The sequence below is a fragment of the Cervus canadensis genome, chromosome 33, assembly GCF_019320065.1.
Source record: "Cervus canadensis isolate Bull #8, Minnesota chromosome 33, ASM1932006v1, whole genome shotgun sequence".
Classification (NCBI taxonomy): domain Eukaryota; kingdom Metazoa; phylum Chordata; class Mammalia; order Artiodactyla; family Cervidae; genus Cervus; species Cervus canadensis.
In genome coordinates, this window is record NC_057418.1 from 18,725,765 (window position 1) to 18,745,986 (window position 20,222).

The 20,222-nt window shown below is 42.9% G+C and overlaps 1 protein-coding gene across 2 annotated transcripts in view; it reads left to right on the forward strand.

Annotated features, from left to right (window-relative positions):
* GRM1 (glutamate metabotropic receptor 1) overlaps window positions 1–15,520 on the forward strand; it is a 411,831-nt gene extending 396,311 nt beyond the window's left edge. The window contains exons 9-10 of one of the 2 annotated variants that reach the window (XM_043457396.1): window positions 4,493–4,577; window positions 11,870–11,965. In XM_043457396.1, coding sequence (XP_043313331.1) covers window positions 4,493–4,553 — 61 coding nt within the window. In that variant the 3' untranslated portion in view covers window positions 4,554–4,577; window positions 11,870–11,965. Of the gene's footprint in view, window positions 1–4,492; window positions 4,578–11,869 lie in introns of both variants that reach the window. The other variant, XM_043457395.1, reaches the window with a different exon arrangement.
* Window positions 15,521–20,222: the final 4,702 nt, after the last annotated feature.

Genomic DNA, 20,222 nt, shown 5'->3' on the forward strand with positions numbered 1-20,222 from the left:
CTCCTGATACATCCACTCAATGTTGCTAATGTTTTTTTGGGGAAAAAAAATTCTAGACAGAAAACTATTTTCTACTAGAAGTTATTAAAATTCTTGAATAAGGCAAGTGGTTAAAATTTATGAGTAAAACAAAGTGAAGTTTGAGATACTCCAAGTTAGTCTAACTTAAATACACACTGAGACTTAAAATATCCGTCTTTTGTCTGTATTTTGTTCCTCCAGTATTCTGGGCTTCCCAGGTAGCACTAGTAGTAAAGAACCCACCTATTCACATAGGAGACGTAAGTGATGTAGGTTTGATCCCTGGGTCGAGAAGATCCCCTGGAAGAGGGGATGGCAACCCCCTCCAGCATTTTTGCCTGGAGAATCACATGGACACTTCTAGTAATATCTTAAGCAGGGATGGCATTTTGCTATTGGAAGCAATTTCACATGTACCATTTCAACAATCCTTTTTTATCCATTCCTCTTGTCTGAAAGAGGCAAATACACAGTTGGAGAGGACCTGGTCTCCTGAATCCTTGGCCTGCAATCTTATTGCTATATTATAATGAGTAAGACTTGTCTGTACCAACTTCTCAAGCTGACGTAAAAAATAGTTCTTAGCATAGAAACCAATGTATGGGTGACTTGCTGTAAAGAAAATCACACATGAAAGCAAAGCATATGGGACTAAGTTTACTCAAAGAGTGATGTTGTTGCTGCTGTTCAGTCGCTAAGTTGTGTCCGACTCTTTGCAGCCCTACAGACTGTAGCTCACCAGGCTTCCCTGTCCTTCACTATCTCCCTGAGTTTGCTCAAACTCATGTTCATCGAGTTGATGATGCCATCCAACCGTCTCACCCTCTGTCATCCCCTTCTCCTCCTGCCTTCAATCTTTCCCAGCATCAGGGTCTCTTCCAATGAGTCAGCTCTTCATATCAGGTGGCCAAAGTATTGGAGCTTCAGTATCAGTCCTTTCAGTGAGTACTCAGGGTTGATTTCCTTTAGGACTGGCTGATTTGATCTCCTTCAAGTCCAAGGGGCTCTCAAGAATCTTTACCAGAAAGAGTATGTGGACAATGGTAACAGATGGGAGAAGCTATGCACACAACCAGAAGGGACTCTGAAGAAAGAAAGAGAAGAAGGGAGGAAAGGAAGGGAAGGAAGAAAAGAAACATGGAAGGGAAAGAAAAGAAAAAAAAAACTCACTTCCAGAAGAAACTGAAGATGAATCTTTCTAACTAAACTTCTGGGGTTTCATTAAATCCATAATTTCTGCCAAAAGATTCAGCACAGATTTGGGACTTATATTTGACAAGCCCCCATATGCTGCATTTTCCCTCCAAGCTTTTACTCTGGCTTGCGGACTCTGGGGTTGGTTGAATATGTGGTTCTACAGTTGCTAAAAATACCCTGAAGTCCAGCTCCTTCACTCAGATTTTATGCAATTGATAAAATGGCCACATTGGAGTCATATTTTTCAGTTCTTGACTTGTAACCTTTAATAATTCACTTCTTACATAAAAGTAGCATCTGTATACATGGGTCATTTACATTTCACTTCAACACAAAGTCAAACTCAGAAACTAAAGAAATGGCACCATGAAAGAGACGCTATCATCTTTTTCAGGTATGTCAATCAATAGTAAAGATGGCTTTGGTATTGTTTGGAATTACTGCGTGAAGTTTAGCTGTCAATACGGTTGAAGCCCCCAAAGGAACCACAGAGCTATCTATAGCTGCAAGGGTAGTTTCAAGTCAGCCACAGGGGGGAGCTTCCTGCCCCAGTTTCCAGGAGACACCACGGCTGATCTGTTCAGGCATGCCACACCGTGTGCATCTATGCTAATGTCAGCTGGTCAAGCCTCTAAGCTGCCAGGATGTTTCCCCATGCTTTTTATCATCATCCATGCATCTCAGCAGACAGGACCAGCTACATCATTTGCATAGCCTAGTGCAAAATGAAGACCTGGAGCCCCTGGTTGAAAACGTAGAAGGAAAAATGTTAACGGTACTGAAATACAAAGCCTTTTCTTCCCAGCCGGGTTCCCCTCCAGCCAGTTATGGGGTAGATGCCATGCAGAAACTAAATCTGGGCAACTCCCCTTTCCCAGTGCCTCCTGCCCCAACTCAAGGCAGACTGGGGACCCCCAAGGATATTGCAACAACACCTCAGAGACCCGCATGGTACCTGCATGGAGGAGGGGTACGAGGCTCATCCCTGCCCTGTTACTTGCCAGATGCACAGAGGACATGCCAGGACAAGGAAGAGATGGCCGCGGCCACTTGCTCCCTGGCAATGCAGTGGGGTAACAAGACCTCGTTGCCAGATCCTGATCTGATCTTCTCACATCCATGCCAACGGTTGCCTGGCAGGGGAGGAGGGTGGCAGTGATCATTGGGCAGGGGTGGGTAGTGGGAGGCTGGATGGGTTCTGGTCGTCAAGGTGGAGTAGAAGGGTGTGGGGCAGGGAGAGAAGCAAGAAGCTGAAAACCTGTCTGGGGAGCCAGGACTATGCGTGAGATGAAGCTCTAAACCACTTAGTACATGCTCCGTTTCCACATGCAACATCACTTATAAAACACAAATTAAGTGATGAAATTATTTGGGAATTTCAAAAAGATGAACTGAGAACAGTAAACCCTGAGTTCAGAGCCCTTCTGATGAGAGACCCACCTGTGTCTGTCTTGATCATAGGCCAGAAAACCAGCTCTGCCAGGGTCCTGTCTTCTCTGTACCATTGGACCAGGCCACATATGAACATTACCTAAAGAAGAATTAATTGGAGGCTTCAAGGGGATCAGGCAATTTAACAAGGCAAAGCCAAATGCTTTGAGTGTATTTTCTGCCATCTTTCATGAGAAATGAAATTGTTTTAACGTTATTTTACAGATGAAATGCCCTTTTCTGCCAATAATTTCATTTTTGTATTCAAACATCATATTTTTGTTTCTGGGCACCTACCACTAATGTTTTCATGATCGTTGTGACTTCAGGTGAGCTATTCAATAGCAAGCATGATCTCTGTCTGATTTTCTTGAGTAAATGGACTAGTGCGGTGCAAATGAAATTATACCAAAGTGTTTCAAGTTCTTATCTCTGGATGAGAATTTCAGATCTTTCTGGATAGATCGTGTACTCTCAAATGGTTTACTGAATGGTCTAAACTTGATGGAAATGTACATATTGATCAGTTTTATTTTTCTCCTTCACCTTCAACTGTGCTATGAAAAATCTTTTTTCTGACCGTCTACATTCAGTTTAGAGTCCTTACTTACAGGAATTAAAGAGATATTCCACAGTGCTCTTGTTTCAGATCTCAAAATTCACATCTCTCCTTCCCAGAACAATGTCAGGAGTCAGACTGAAATCTTTTCCTGCCTCTTTCTTCCCTCTTCTGAACTTCCCCTCTTCTGCCTGCTTTGATAGGAAAAAGAGATAGGAAGGTTGGCAAAGGTCTTTGATTTGCCTGGAGCTATTGTGGTCCTCTTCTGATTAACACTGGATAATTGTCACCAGGATCTTGGGGTAGATTGGCCCAAGGATGATTGGCAGAGAACATTTGTGAGAAAGCTTTATAGGGGACTTCATGACTGCAGTCTTATCCACACCACTCATAGCACCTGCTGATAGTTCTTTAGCATCTTCTTCCTAAATTCTTTTCTGTGATTGGCTGCCCTCTTAATATGGAATGAGACTAAGATGGCTTTGTCCCACCAACTTCTAAAGAGGGAAGCTCATGTTTCCTTGACTTGTGGGAAATTCAGGCACCCTCACTCCAACAAATGCTGAAAAGGCCACTTATGCATGGCTGGCACATCAGTCTTGACATGTCCAGTCAAGGATCTTCTCCACTTATCAGACCCACACACTGTGCTATATAAAGAGACATCCAACCAGGGACTGAGATTAATTTCTTCCCCGGAGGGAGGCTCAGCCAGTCTTTTGCCACTTCCCTTCTTTCCACCTCTGGATATGTTCCATCTTGTGAGGCCAAGACATGCCTATGATGTTATGTGAAGTGACAAGCACTCCTTTTATGATAACATAATATGGAGTCAAATTAGCGCTATAATTAAAAGTCACAGTGTAAGACGTAAATCTGTAAGCATTCTTTAAGATGGGTGGTGGGTTGGAAGATTCAGATGGAATCCACTGCCTCTAAGAATAAAGGAGGGCATCAAGGTTGGAGGGAGAAGAGTCAATTTGGGAGAGACATACATGCGGCAAAAAAAAAAAAGCATCTGCCACTTGGAAAGAGATGGCTCCACCAGGTGAAGGACAGAATGCGCTCCACTGATGTGACTTTCAGAAAAGGTCCTGGCAGTAAGACACAGCTGGGCAGGACAAGGAAAATGCAGGATGTGGAGGTGGAGTGACCTGGAGAAAGGCTCAGGAGGCAGGCTCGGCCCTGCCCCCGCCCAGGCACCGCCTGAGCGGTGTGATCGCCATCTCTATGTACCTGTGTAACCACTCACTCACTGGGTATCTTTTTCTTTTCAATCCTCAGGAAGAGGCAGCCAGAATTCTCGCCCACCAGCCAGTGTCCGTCGGCACATGTGCAGCTTTGAAAACCCCCACACTGCAGTGAATGTGTAAGAGAAGCTGCATGGAAAATAGAGTGGTTTGCCCCTTGCTTTCTCTCTCCTGGGTTTTTCTACTTTCTAACATGGAAACAGAAGTGGTGCATGCCATCAAGGACGAGGAACCATTACGTGCCATGGTTTGCACGACTGCCTTAATTTGATTGTCCATCGTTCTTAAAAGGACACTGTCAAGGTGTTAGTCTCTGCTTTTTTGCTTATGTTTTCATGCAAGATGCAACACTTTTTCCCGTTCTAGAGGTTCACTTTTGTTTGTGACTCCCACTCACAAGCTTGAAAGTGAATTTTCCCCTTTACAAATTTGTCAGCTTCTCCTGGGCGAACAGAGCTCTTTTCTTTTATTTTCTTTGCCTTTTTTTCTTTTTTTTTTTTTTGCTGCTGCACAAATGTTTGATATGATCCTGTCTGCATTTAAGTAAAGCCATAATCTGAATGGAAGAATTCCATAATGTCAGTTGGGGTGACAATCCATAATGTCAGTGGGGGGTGGGCACCAAGACGAATTTCTGCTAGGTGCCTCCTATCCCCCAGGGAGCACAAAACAAAAGTTTTGTGAGTCCCCCAAAAAAGTGAGTTTTGCACAAAAAAAAAAGGAAAGGAGTTATTTTCCCAGAATTTGGAGTGCTTTTATCAGATTCTCTCCATCTGATAAAAACGGTGCATGTTTGGTCCAATTTTTGACCTTTAGATCTTGACAGTGTCTCTTTAAGTCAACAAAAGAACATGAACCATGTCCAATTCATTGTGCTCGAAGTCTGTGGTCATTCTCAGCTGTTCCTTTGCAGCCCTTCAAACTCCTGGGAGAGTCAAAGGTACACATTCCTGCAGCAGAAGGGAGCTCCCTGATGAGGTGTCTGTGGCTCGAATAGCTCTTCAGATGAGAGGAGCCCAATTTGTTCAAATGTTTGCTGCTAAGCCTGGCCATGGAGCCCAGTGAGCGGGGTCCTAGCGGCTCTTCTCTTCACTCAGTGGAGTGCATTGGGAAGTCGTGTTCTGACGTCCCCTGGAAAGACCCCAATAGAATGAGTGTGGTCCCAATCAAATCACACTGACCCTTAGAGGGAAATAGGTGCGGTTGGGAGGACTCTGCACATCGAGATCAGAGCCTCTTTCATCTTCCAGGATGCATTCTCTCTAATTCTCCCAAATTCAAAAGCACTGAGTGTTTCTTGCATCAAGGGTTGAGTCTTGACCAAGGACACAGTAAGGACATCCTGATGATGACAGCTGCTGGCTGCCTGTCAAAAGGAATTGATGGGTCTAGGAGACGTGCTTGTCCTGTCATGACAGCAGGGCCAGAGAGAGAGGAGAGGCACCTAACATATCATGACTTTAAGGTGAGTGCCGAAAAACAGCAAAGGTGGAAAGTGGTCCACCTGTGGTAGGTGACAAAAAAATAATGCAACTGTCAGTAAAGCAAACAGGTTGATTATAAAGAAGTTTTGAAATAAGACTATTCACACTTCCTGGAGACAATAAAGGATCAGGAATAAACTACTAGCTTCCAGGCTGTGCACGATAGAGTAAGACTGGCTATTTTTAGCCTTAGTTGTTCCTGAAAAAAAAAAAAATTATGTTCTTTTTGTGACCTTCGATTTCCACGGCTCTTGTGAACAAGCCAGGCAAATGGACTAGTGATAGAAATAAAGCTGCCTACTGGATCTTTAAGGTCTGCCTGGATCTCTCCCTCCTCTGAGGAATAAGCCCTGCAGAGCAATGCAGCTGCCCTCTATTTCCAGGGCAAATGTGAGGACTCCAGGTACTGCTGAAGAGCATCAAGGGACCTGCTTATTAAAGTGATAAGTCTGGAAGCATGGAGCATAGAATGAACTATAATGCTTCATCTGAGCTTTTCTTCAAAAGGAACATAATCTAGGCACATCTATACTTCCTGGAAAAATATAACTAAAGCTGGTTTACCTCCGCTAAAACAACACTGCTGTACCAATATGTTGTCATAAACAAACATTGGCACCGGAATTTCTTTCCTCAGCCAGCAATCATGATTATGTTTGGCCAAAGGCCATTTAAAATATACTTAGAAAAAAAATCTAAGGACTTAGGCGGCAGTACAGTGGTTAAGGCTTTGCCTTCCAATGCCGGGTTCCAATGCCTTCCAATGTGGGTTCCATCCCTGGTCCAGGAGCAAAGATCCCATGTGTCTTGCAGCCAAACAAAACAAAACAAAACATAAGCAATATTGTAACAAATTTAATAAAGACTTTAAAAATGGTACACATTAAAAAAAAAGTCTTAAATAAAGGAAAAGTTTAGAAACCATCAGAATTCTACTCTTCAGTTGGAAATGTATTTGTCAGTTTTCTTGGGACTGTAGACCCTAAACCTGGACAAAGTTTATGGGCTCTTCCATACTCTGTTGACCTTGATGAGTTAATTTCATTTGTAGATGTCTTTTTCTTTATTAATTTATTGGAGAAGGCACAATGCAAAGCAAACTGATTTTCTTTATGTTGTCTTTTATCCCAAATCATATAACTTTAGGATATTCAATGTGATTGATCTGAAGATTCTCAAAGGAGGATTGTACACTTAGACTTTGTAATATTGTAAATTTCAGCAAGTCAAATGATTTTCTGATCATCTTATGATAAAGTTAGAATCAGCAAGGAAAGGGATAAAATTCACAGTGCTGCTATCAGCAGCAACTTCCATGTTCTCATAATATTAAAAAGCACTTGTCTTCACCAACAAAGGTGAAGCATCTGTCTTCACCTTATAAGCAGTGCTGATTCAAAAAGATGAGAAATTTTGAATATTCAGAGAAGTTTCTGAATATTGAATGCTCAGAGAAGCTTCCAGAGAATATATATTGAATATGCAGATTTAGGAGGGGAAGCTTTCAAGAAGGGAAGCTGGAGTTAGTGGGAGTTCTTTGTATTGAGGACTAGCTTGGGGTTGCCTAAGAAAACAGGAGTCTGACTCAAATGGTTTCAAACAGTTCCCAACACCGGAGATGCTACAAGGATCACTATTCAAGCTGCACTCTGGTACCAGCTTGCTGAAGAACATGGAGGTGAGATACTTGGACAGGCCAGCTCTGGCCTCCCATCCAGGCAGGTCTCCCTTAGGGCAACACCGGCCTTTCCTTGGAAGGCCACATGTCCCGGCCACAGCTGCTGGGTGACGGTGGAGTTGTCCGCAAGCCTGTGGCTGTGGTTTGTTTTCTTGGTGAGCCATTCTCTCCACGCTATGACCCAGTGGCATTTCCTGCTTCCATTTTCATTTTCAAAGAAAACAAATGTTATCCTGCTCAGGTTCCCAGGACTGAGACTTCCTCCCCTAGGGAAGACGTCGCCTTGCCCAGGCTCTTTGGAAGCCATCCTTCTGTCTGCTGTGCGGCTATTAAGCCTAGTAGCAGAGTCTTGAGTTGGACAGAAGGCAGACAGGTGTTGAGCAAGCTTCCCCCTCAGGCAGCTTGTGCAGGATGCTTTCCTCCGGATCTCAGACACCCACCCACTGGTATTCCCGTTTTAGGCCTCTCCGCAGCAGAGAGCAGCGCGCTCTGCACATGTAACTAGTACTTACCGAAACAAATACAACGGACAGGATCACTCTGAATGCCAAAGATATACTAATCTGTTTACACCACCCACTTCCAGCTCTTCTCTGAAGTGATGTAAATAGTGGGTTTTCTGTTTGGGGGGGATTGTGATACTTATCTAATGAAACAAAAACCAAAGCAAGATCCTGAGCCGGTTGGAGCTGGAATTGCAGCCCTCCGCCCTCTTAGGCCTGCGTGACTGCCCGTGTGTTCATCCTCCGTGTCTCTAGTCCCTCCCAGGCCTAACAGCAATTTCCTCCAATTACTTCAGTATCGGGAAATATATTTAGCCACTCAAGGTATCCTCTGACAAGGTGCTTTCTGACAATTTTGTGGTGTTTCTAAATCGGATTGCTTTTCCTAAGATTAGGGAACCAAGTAACATTAAATAATAGAAGAAAGAAGCCGGCGGCTTTGAAAGATAAGGTATTAAAGCTATCTGGGATTAAATAAAAGCATTATTTCATAATAATATTGCATGTTTATAATATATTTATTGCTTTTTATTGCCCCATATTTTATACATTTTTCTCTTCTTAATATCACAGCAGTGAGTTCCTAACCTTTTCAAATAGGATAATCACTTTTCACACCAAAACGGTTATCAAATACTCACCTGAACCTGTAATGGTAATCATACTTTTATTAGCTTGAACACAAAACAGACCCAAAAAAGCTTCTCAGAACTTAGTTACACTTGTATCTAGAAGTACAATTTATCAATAACAGCATTTTGCATTTAAAAATAGCAGCACGTAATCTACAAGGACATAATATTGATTTAGCCTAAAAACAATGCTTTAATGCACATGTAGATTCACGGACCATTCAAGCTGTCTGCTGACCATAGGTTAAAGATAACTAATGCAGAAGGACCAAAGTTTATACCCTATGCTGTAGTTTCTATGAAATGATGCTTTTCCGCCAATATCTCTGGTTTTTAGGAAGCAATTTATTTTGCCCTTAAAAAAAATTAATCTAATTTTCTTAATCTGATAAAGTCCCTAGGGCATTAGGACTGTTTCCTAATTAAACAGTACTTTACAGAAAATCTAGAGCAAGACTCTGAGGGGAAGGAAAGCTGCTAACTTTGACTGCTAGGGTAGAAATCTCCCCTCACAAGAATAAAAATTGTATTGGATGAAACAGAACTGAACTGTGATCGTCTCTGTCTGCAATATGATTAATAATGCCTTTCAAAGAATTTCAACAGAGGCTCGTAGAGGACGCCTGTACAAGGAGGAAGACAAGGCAAGTCAGTGAGCAAGGGCTGAACTCAGTCCCAGGAATACAATGTTGCCCTTTTTGTTAGCTATATGGAAACTGGACAATGTTTTGTTTATCTAAGCCTACTGATTGAATTAGGTCAGACTAGCTCTGGAGGGAATTGGTTTTTAAAACACACACACATACACACACACATATACAAATAAATGAAGACATGAGCAGCCTTTTAGTTTAGTGATTTTCTTAATGAGCATGGAGAGGCAAGCATTTGGAGAAAGAAAAAGTGTTTCCATTGCCATTGAAAGGGCTGCAAAGCATTGCCATTGGAAAGTATATTAAAGCATATTTAAGCAAAGCAAGAAGCAACTAGGCAGTTTTATACTTTCTGGAAGAGGCATATTAAATGCATAAAGAGAGAAACAGTGTAAGTAGAGTGGGAGATGGAGGAAATTGGGAAAGAGGAAAGTGGGAGGTGAGCTTGCCCAGAATTTCAAACTCAGAGGAGGAACTGTGGATTCTGGTCTTGGCTTTGGCTGGTTGGTTGGCTGTTCTTGGCACGAACGCCACCAGCTTATTCTTTAGTTTGCTCACCTCGGGACAGAGTTAGCTATTCTAACAAGATTGTATAGAACCTAATAAGTCAGTAATTTCACATTCATAAGCAGCTAGACATCCTTAGAGAATACATTAAGCAGACACTTGCATGAAATATTAATTTTGATATCATATTTTGGAGATGAGAATTTTTTATCTGACAATTAAAAATATAGCATAGATTATCAGCTATATGGAGAAGCTACTTTCTTCCCAAATAATAAGAAAACTTAGCTATTATATCTATTTTAGAACTTTTATATGCAGAATTTTCTAGAATTGCTATCAGACTTTCTACACAAATCTGTACTTATTTGATTCACTTGACTTTTCAGGATTATAAAATTTGAAATGTCAAAACTTTACCATCATCATATATGTGGCACTCACACATAATTTTTAAAGTATTCATTCTTATATTTTCAAAATGACTAAATAAACCATTATGTTAACCATTGATCATTTCCTATATTTTCCAAACAAAAGATTGTGATATGAAAAAGCCTATTTCACATACCCACCTAAGAAAATATATGCATTTTCCTTCTTTCTTTTAATGTCAAAAAAATGTGTCATCATTGTGCCACTTCCTCTGTTGCTTTCATGGATACAAAGAAAAAGCAAAATCTTGAAAAAAAGTTATTTCCTGATTTAAGTCTTAACACTGTTGTTATTAATAGTACGCTATGGTAAGGTACCACCATCTGCTAAAATTTATACAGAAAATAAACTAAGAGTCCAAAAGTAAGACCAGAGTTATTAGAATAGACAGAATAGAACAGAATAGATGCACACAGTACATCTCATTTTTCTTTTCTTTTTCAGAGATGTATTCTATTTGGTTGGCTTTATGAGGATCCCATGAAGGATATAGGACCCCTGGTGCCCTAAGCCTTTTCTTCCTCAATGATCAATGAAGAAAAGGCCCTGGAGAGGTCTTGATCTCTGTAACTTCTGCTTTGTTTGAATCTTAATCTTGTCCTTTTGCATCAATTATGCAAGTAGACTAAAACAGGATATGGATATTCTTATTTTTCTGGGCTTTCCAGTTCCAGCTCTTTCAAACACACCTACTTAAATGTTGCCAGTGTGAAAATCCCAAGCTACCTGCTATGAGTGAACTGTGATCCACCATATGCATCAGGAATAATGCTTTGAAATAAAAGGAAACTCGAAAGTTGGGAAACTCTTAAGTGGAGCATGGGTCTGGGTTTTTCTGTCATTTCCTTTTTTTTCCTTCTGTACAGGTGCCATGTGCATGACCATGCTGCCTCTAGTACCAGAGGAAATACCTGCATACCAGAATGGGCATCTGAGAGGATGTGTTTTATAACCTCACAGGACAATGAGAGTAGTTTTATACCTGGGTCTTAATTTGTTTCAGGGACTAAGAAAAAAGGGAGACATAGCTATGGTCATTATGCTCTGTTGTCTATGTGTGACTAAGATTTTATTTTTAATTTGTCAATCTTGGAATCTTTCAAAAGCTTGCACTGAGCAACAATTTTTTTCATCGCCTTTGAGCATGTGTGTGTGTGTGTGTGTGTGTGTGTGTGTGTGTGTGTGTGTGTCTGTAATAGCTGTGAAATCAGACTTAAATGAAAATAGCTGCTTCTACAACAAGCTGGGTCTTCTCCGCTACAATTTTTCTCAGGGTCAGAATGTCCTGCCTTGTGTTGGGGTGGATGGACTCCCTGGCCGCAGCTTCAGAGGCAACCTGTGACCGCTGCAGCTTTTGGAGTCTGATGGGTAAAGAGAGGGTGGGAGTGTGTGCGACAGGCAGACATACTAGTGGGAGGGAGTCAAATTGCTTTGAGCTAGGCTTGCAAATGTTCTATGTGGATGTTACCCTGCGTGCATGAGATGCCCGCAAGTAAACCCATCTCTGTTCTGTTCGTAGTTCTAATGGCAAGTCTGTGTCGTGGTCCGAACCAGGTGGAAGACAGGTGCCCAAAGGCCAGCACATGTGGCATCGCCTGTCGGTGCACGTGAAGACCAACGAGACGGCCTGCAACCAAACGGCCGTCATCAAACCCCTCACTAAAAGTTACCAAGGCTCCGGCAAGAGCCTGACCTTCTCCGATACCAGCACCAAGACCCTTTACAACGTGGAGGAGGAGGACGCCCCGCCGGTGCGCTTCAGCCCTCCCAGCAGTCCTTCCAGGGCGGCGCCCCGCCGCGTGCAGACCGCGGCCAGCACGCCGCCCCTGCCGCCCCACCTGACGGCCGAGGAGACCCCCCTCTTCCTGGCCGAGCCGGCCGTCCCCAAGGGCTTGCCCCCGCCCCTCCAGCAGCCGCCGCTGCCGCAGAAATCCTTCCTGGACCAGCTGCAGGGCGTGGTCAACAATTTGAGCGCCGGGATCCCGGATTTCAGCTCGGTGCTGGCGGTCCCCGGGGCCGCGGGGAACGGGGCGCGGTCCCTGTTCCCGCCCCCGGCGCCCCCGCAGCACCTGCCGCTGCTGCCGCTGCCGCTGAGCCCCTTCGCCGAGGAGCCCGCCTCGCCGCCCGGCGAGGACGACGACGAGGACGACAGCGAGAGATTCAAGCTGCTGCAGGAGTACCTGTCGGAGCGGGAAGGGAACACGGAGGAGGACGAGCTGGAGGAGGAAGAGGAGGAGGGGGACCTGCCGGCGCCCAGCAAGCCCACCCCCGAGGCCTCGCCCGCCCTGACGCCCCCGTCCCCGTTCCGCGACTCGGTGGCCTCGGGCAGCTCCGTGCCCAGCTCCCCGGTGTCCGAGTCGGTGCTCTGCACCCCTCCCAACGTGACCTACGCCTCGGTCATCCTGAGGGACTATAAGCAGAGCTCGTCCACCCTGTAGGGAGGAGGTGTCCCGGGGGGAAAAGCCAGAGGTGGTCGGGCAGGGGAGCCTGAGCATCTCCCCCGGAGAGACGTTGCGGGGGAAGCTGGGCGGGAAGCCGAGGCCGGAGGTGGAGTCACGGAGCAAGGATGCTACGGCTGCTGCCGCCTTAGCAAGGCCAGCGCCGGAGGTGCTGAACTCCGCAAGCCAGAAGGGATCCAGGCAAGGATTGTCTTGAATTCAAAACCCTTCTCTGGGAAGAAAGGGAATTCCGACAAAGCACAATCCTATGTAGTATGTAACTTTTGTTGCAAAAAATAAATAAATAAAACCAACCCACATAATCTCTTTGGACCGTTGCGCATAGATATGCATGCCCACCCACTTGGCCCGTTTGGAAGGGGACAGCCGGGAGGACCGCTCCGTTAATCATTAGCTCGTCATCCTGGTGTTTCCAACGAGCTTGGTGGAGCCAGATGGAGCAGGTGGGTGAAGGAGGGGAACCACCCAGAGAACGGTGATGGACAGCAGCTCGTTCCTCAAGCCCTTCTCCCTACTGGGCCCACAGAACCCTGGTATCCCGGGCCCTCGGGGGAACTGGCGCAAAAAGTGGGGTTCGTCTTCACCGACTGCACGCCCATCCAGTGCCAGCCTTGCTGTAACACTTGGAGAAAGGTGCGTGGACACCTTGCTGCTCTGTGATTTCCCTCTGTTTAGGAGAACAAGAATAGGAGCAAAATCATCAACCAAAAGCGCTTCATCAGTAGTGCTAAGGAAGGGCAGAAGGAGAAAGAGGACAGTGCAGAGGCTTGGGGCTTTCAACAAAATCAGCTTCCCATATCTGATGCTAGCTTACTGGTGATTTCGTTAAAAAAAAAAAAAAAAGCCAGATGAGATTGTTCGGAGAGTAGCAGAAGAGTTTGCGGATTTACCTGTGTGCCAAGGGGGCTCTCCTTTGCCCTTATATTAAAGAAAACAAACCACATGGCAAAATCGTTACCTTCCATTTACTGTAGCAAATAATACTTACCAGTTTGAACTTCCTAAGATGCAGTATGTATTTGGTGCCATTGTTTCTCCTATGTACTACAGAAACAAATCTATCTTTGAACTTAATGGTGTACTCATAGCAGCTATTATTGGTTTCAATGACAAATAATTCTTTCCAATTGTCACCGAAGTCCTTGTAACTAGCAAGTGAATGTGATCCTGTGTCCTTGTATACCCGTGATAATAAAAACTGTGCAATGTAATGTCAATCTAACTGCAACTAAAAGACTGTATCTCCGATATAGTATAGATATTTTTATGTCCCAGTAATGTTTTATATGCCATTGTCATCAATATCTACAGGAGCTCTTTGAAGGTTGGAGTGCTCTGGTCCAATGTTTTTCATATGCTGCTCAGATGGTCCTTCTTTTAAGAGGGAACTTATTTTTCAGATATTTTATGACGTGGAAATATGTTATTAATGAAGTGGTTTGAAGATTTGTTATACTAAAAGTTCACAAAAACTGTGGGTAACAGTAAAAAGGTAGATTTTATATAATTGCACACATCATTATTAAAACATAAGATTGAAACAGCATTTACATTATTTGTTTCTTTTATGATTTTTTAAAATTTTCCACTGCTACTTGAGCTTTATGTGCTTTAAAGCATCTATTAACCACTGTCTTGTCATAATTTTTCAAATTATTTATTCCTCACTTTTTGATTTCTTTTCATTTTTACTTCCATGTTCTTTCATTCATGTATTTTCACTGTCCTAGTTTTTCTTTTTCTTTTTGTTATTTGTGCTGTGTAATATCCATGTCTGTGTAATCCAGTTGTTTCATTTTTATTCCTCCCTTTCCCCCCAATAAAAGAGATTTTTCTTGCTGTTTCGATTCTTGTATTATTTGGGAATGAATCTTATCCCCCTAAATATCTTTGTTTATGCCTTATGTTCAGTCGTTTAATGTGCTTCCTTCATGTTAAAGCTGCTGATTTCTCAGCCAAAAATTATCTTAGACTCTTTAAATACCCACTGCATCATTTGTTCAGAATTTAACATGCACTCCAATGTTTGAGGCTCATATTTCTTATGTCTTCCCATATCCTACTGCCAAGTTTAGTCAGTTTTATATCAAGAATAGACTGCCTTTTCTTTTTAAAAAATTATTTTATTACACCTTTGGTAGAAAGACTCATGACTGAAATGTGATTTCAGTTCCATTTTCACTGTCATGAGGCAGAACAAGGAAAATGGATGGTTCTAGTGCTTGATATATGGTCTACTAATTGGCAAACTAGCAAGGGAAAGTATACAATCTAATATTAGTGTTTTTTTATCCTAATGCCATTGACATCTGTTCTTAACATCAGAACTTGTGCATTCAGAAACTTTTAAAGTAAGAATACATCAGAAAAACTTCTACTATTCAAATACTATGTCAGTTTGTCCTGAGGTTTTAATCTCAGATGTTTGGTGAAAATATTCAACACCAGTCACATTATTACTCTGAATGCCTACAATTACCATGATTAGAAGTTTTCCTAAGTACAATAGATTATTAGCTCTTAAATCATAATTGTTCAAAATTGGAAATGTACACATATGTATCCTGTACAAAAAGGGCAGAAACTTTCCACCTTAATGTATGTGCTTATACAAGTTGTTTAGCTTCTTGTGAAAGTGCTTCCCTTTGGCTCATTACTGCCTTTTGTCAAATAATCTTGATAATGCTGTATAATAAATATTTTCTATTTATTAGAAGAGTATGTTCCCTCTTTCTAGTTTGTAAGCATGACAATGACAGAAATTGGTATAAAAAAAGTAATTTCAATGGTTTGATTTTGTTCAGAACACATCTTTTAGGTGAAAGCTGGAGATAACCACACAAAATCTACAGACCAGGTAGGTGACAAAGTAGAACATAATTTGATCATGAGGAAGGATGTATCAGTTTAAAGTGAACTCCAGAATTTAAATTTTCAGTAGTGTGGCAGACATTGTCATCTAGCTTTTTTGATAAAATATGTGATGTTGACAAACTCCGGCATCGCCAGCAAAGCTTTAAAGACAGGGGCATCCGAAAGCCCCATCCTTGCTTCATTTGTGCCCCACACAGCCTTTTCCCCTTGGCTCACACTCTAGGGACACCTGGTTTTTCACCTTGTTGATATGCTCCTGCTCATCCCAACTTCTATTCCTCTGCATTTCAGTAGAGACTTCACTGGTCCTCAAAACAATGGAGCCTCTTTTATTCATATCTCTGAATGAGACACCTGCAAAGTAACGCATCTACGAAGTGTCATTCGAAGAGAAAACTTGGTGATACCAGGGCCACATCCATGAGATCGTGGTGCCTTTGGATGGATGGAGCAGCCTCTATCCAGGAAGGCTGATGTTGAAGAAATTACCAGAAACAGTAGCTGAGATACTGGGGTTATCTGCATGGTGCCCAGAAAATAGAGTAAGTTATGAAATAGGGGCTTGGTGTCTGATGAGGAAAACCCATAGGAGAGAGAGAAAGAAACAAAGAATGGGGAAGAAAAGGAGAAAATGACAATATTTCAGATGTGTAGTCCAAAGAAGCAGCCATATATCATCGTGAGTCATTAAGGCCTCTGCCTGGAGAGTCCAGAAGCTTCATCACAACAACAGAGGCATTTGGAGATGTTGAAATTGGAATCCAGACACTACAAACATTGTATGAAGAACTGCCCCAACAATTTCTATCCTGAGAAGCCACCAAAGAGAAGAGAAGCAACCTATTTTTAAACCCACTCTGGGCCAGAAATGTTGCAGCCCTCCCCCCTCCCACCTCCACCCCTCGAGATCTTAGTTCTCTGACCAGGGATGGAACCCCCAGCCCTGGCAGTGGAAGCATGGAGTCTCCACCTCTGGAATGCCAGAGAAGTCCCTGCAGCTCCTTTGCATTCATTCTCAGCTAATCTTCCCAGTACTACAGCCATAAGGAATATTGTAAAGAACTAAAATAATTTGCACTTGCCCAAAATCTCCTAGATAGTAAGTGACTCAGCAGGGAATTGACCCCCATGCTAAGCCTGTGAATTCATGCTCTTCTCCAGAACCCAGGATAATACATAGGAGTCACTGTCAATTGGGACTGCTCTCCCTTTCATGTTCCCATATTTTATTCACATCCCAGATTACATTATAACTCACATGTCTCTTTCCCTGAAGAGACTGTTAGTTCTTTTTTGCGTTCTAATACCTGATTTCTGAGTCTTCAGGGCAAAGCAGACACTCAATAAGTATTTGCTGAGAAAGTAAATGAGTATTTACTAGATAACACTATATAGTTTTCCCAGCCCAGTTCTCTGAAAATTTGTTCCAAGATCCTTATGGGGTCCAGAGCTCTGTATTTCTACCTACTGATCCTAAATCTGCCAACTGGACTAGCACATGTTTTCATCATGAAAAACAAGCTCTTCTTTTGGCATCAGAGAGAGCAGTCCCACTGGGCAGCAGATCTGCTTTGCCTGCAGAAGAGGGTGGCAATACTCAATGTTCCCTGAGCCCAGCCAGAGGTCTGGCAAGGTAGTGCTAGGTATGGGAAACAGCGTCCTCTGCAGGAAAACTGCAGATAAGACACAGACCGCTGGAGAAGGCACCAGTTAGAGGGCAAATAAGTCATCCATGGGGATGCGTGGGCTGCGGATTCCTTCCTAACAGAAGTATATCCCTTCAGACAAAATGAAAGGCTAATTGTGTCACCAAGCCTTGGGAGAAAGGAAGACTGAACTTCGAGAATTCAAGAAGTGATGCTATTAAACTGGAAACTGGCTTGATTTGCTCAGGGTAGCTGGAGAAGCAGTGCTTACAGCTTAATAAACAAGGAGGAAAAGCTTATGAATGAAGATTATACAAGCTGAAAAGGAAAATCATCATAGAATTAAAGAGTTGGAAGTAAATTTAGAAATCACTTAAACTCTTACCCCAGTGAAGATCCATCTTATTCCCTTGTGTCTTGTTCTTCTTCCCATGTCAGGCTGGGGCCAGGTGAGAAGCCTCCACAGACTAGGGTTGGACAGGGAGGGACTGGCTGGTACAAAGCTTATGGCCAGCAGTTGTGCAAAGAGAGAGAGCAGATGGTCCTGGATCCTGGAAATGCAAGTCTGAAACTGTTGTTAATACCCAAAGCTGGTCAGAGAACAGAACTACTGCGCACATCCAGGATAAAGGTCTCTGGGGAACCAGGAAAACCAAGAGATAGCACCAGCAATATATGCAACAGGATGGCAGCCTGATGGACCTGCAGAGACAAAATGCTGGTAACAGAAATGAGCTTTTGGTAAGAATCACAGAGGCTTATATATTCATGACGGGGTTTAAGGGATGGGATGGATTTAGGGGACTAAATGCCTAAGTATTTCCAGGGACTAAGATCTTGCATTAGATAAGGAAAGGCTCTAATTGTTAGCAAAACCTTCCTTTTCCAGAGTCAAAATTTGCTTCTTTTCTCTAACTTTTGTCCCAAATAGTCATTGGAAGGACTGATGCTGAAGCTGAAGCTCCAATACTTTGGCCACCTGATGCCAAGGGCCAACTCACTGGAAAAGACCCTGATGCTGGGAAAGATTGAGGGCAGGCAGAGAAGAGGTGACAGAGGATGAGATGGTTGGATGCCATCACCGAATTAATAGACATGAGTTTGAGAAAACTCTGGGAGATAGGACAGGGAAGCCTGGCGTGCTGCAGTCCATGGGGTCACAAAGATTAAGACATGACTCAGCAACTGAACAACAACTTTTGTCCAGTTCAAATTCTGCCTTCTGAAAAAAAGACTAAATACATTTAGTCCACTGGGCATAGGGCTTCCCTTCAGCCACTTGAAAACAGTGATTATAAAAAAAAAGAATAAAGAAAAGAAAAGAAAACAGCGATTATGCCATTTGTTAGTGGTTTATTCTCCAAGCCAAGTGCTTTACTTCTTTCACTGTTAGCTTTGTTCTTAAGTTCCTAAACTGTTAATCAGGCTATGGTTATATCCCAGTTTTGGAATATCCTTTTTAAAATTCTGCATCCAGAACTAGGCATAATACTGCACAGAAACATTTGAAACTGTGCAACTCAGCTCAGGACTTGAATCCACCATCTTTTAACTGAGATCACACACCTGGCCTCAGGACTTATGGTCAGCCTTGGAACTGTCACGGCACCTGTGCGAGTGTCATATTAACTTGCTGTTGTGTTACAGTGAGCATTTACTGAGGCTCAAGATCTAGAAGTTGACTCGTCATCCATCATCTTGGATCTATTTGGTTCTAACCAGTTTTTCATATCCTCTTAAAGATTGTGCCCTGCTCTATTCTTTTCTATTTCATCTTGACTCTTTTAACCATTCTTCTAGTGTTGCTGCCTCAGTTCAGTTCAGTTCAGTTCAGTTGCTCAGTCATGTCCAACTCTTTGCGACCCTATGGACTGCAGCACGCCAGGCCTCCCTGTCCATCACCAACTCCCGGAGTTTACTCAAATTCATGTCCATTGAGTTGGTGATGCCATCTAACCATCCGGTCTTCTGTCATCGCCTTCTCTTCCTACCTTCAATCTTTCCCAGCATCAGAGTCTTTTCAAATGAGTCAGCTCCTCACATCAGGTGGCCAAAGTATTGGAGTTTCAGCTTCAGCATCAGTCCTTCCAATGATCACTCAGGACTGATCTCCTTTAGGATGGACTGATTGGATTTCCTTGCAGTCCAAGGGACTCTCAAGAGTCTTCTCCAGCACCACAGTTCAAAAGCATCATTTACTGAGCGCTCAGCTTTCTTTAAGGTCCTGGTCCAACTCTCACATCCATATATAAATGCTGGAAAAACCATAGCCCTGACTAGACGGACCTTTTATGACAAAGTAATATCTCTGCTTTTTAATATGTTATCTAGGTTGGTCATAACTTTCCTTCCAAAGAGTAAGCATCTTTTAATTTCTTGGCTGAAGTCACCATCTACAGTGATTTTGGAGCCCCCAAAAATAAAGTCTGACACTGTTTCCCCATCTATTTGCCATGAAGTGGTGGGACTGGATGCCATGATTTTAGTTTTCTGAATGTTGAGCTTTAAGCCAACTTTTTCACTCTCTTCTTTCACTTTCATCAAGAAGCTCTTTAGTTCTTCTTCACTTTCTGCCATAAGGGTGGTGTCATCTGCATATCTGAGGTTATTGATATCTCTCCTGGCAATCTTGATTCCAGGTTGTGCTTCATCCAGTCCAGCATCTCTCATGATGTACTCTGCATATAAGTTAAATAAGCAGGGTGACAATATATAGCCTTGACGTACTCCTTTCCCTATTTGGAATCAGTCTGTTGTTCCATGTCCAGTTCTAACTGTTGCTTTCTGACATGCATACAGATTTCTCAAGAGGCAGGTCAGGTGGTCTGGTATTCCCATCTCTATCAGAATTTTCCAGAATTTGTTATGATCCACACAGTCAAAGGCTTTGGCA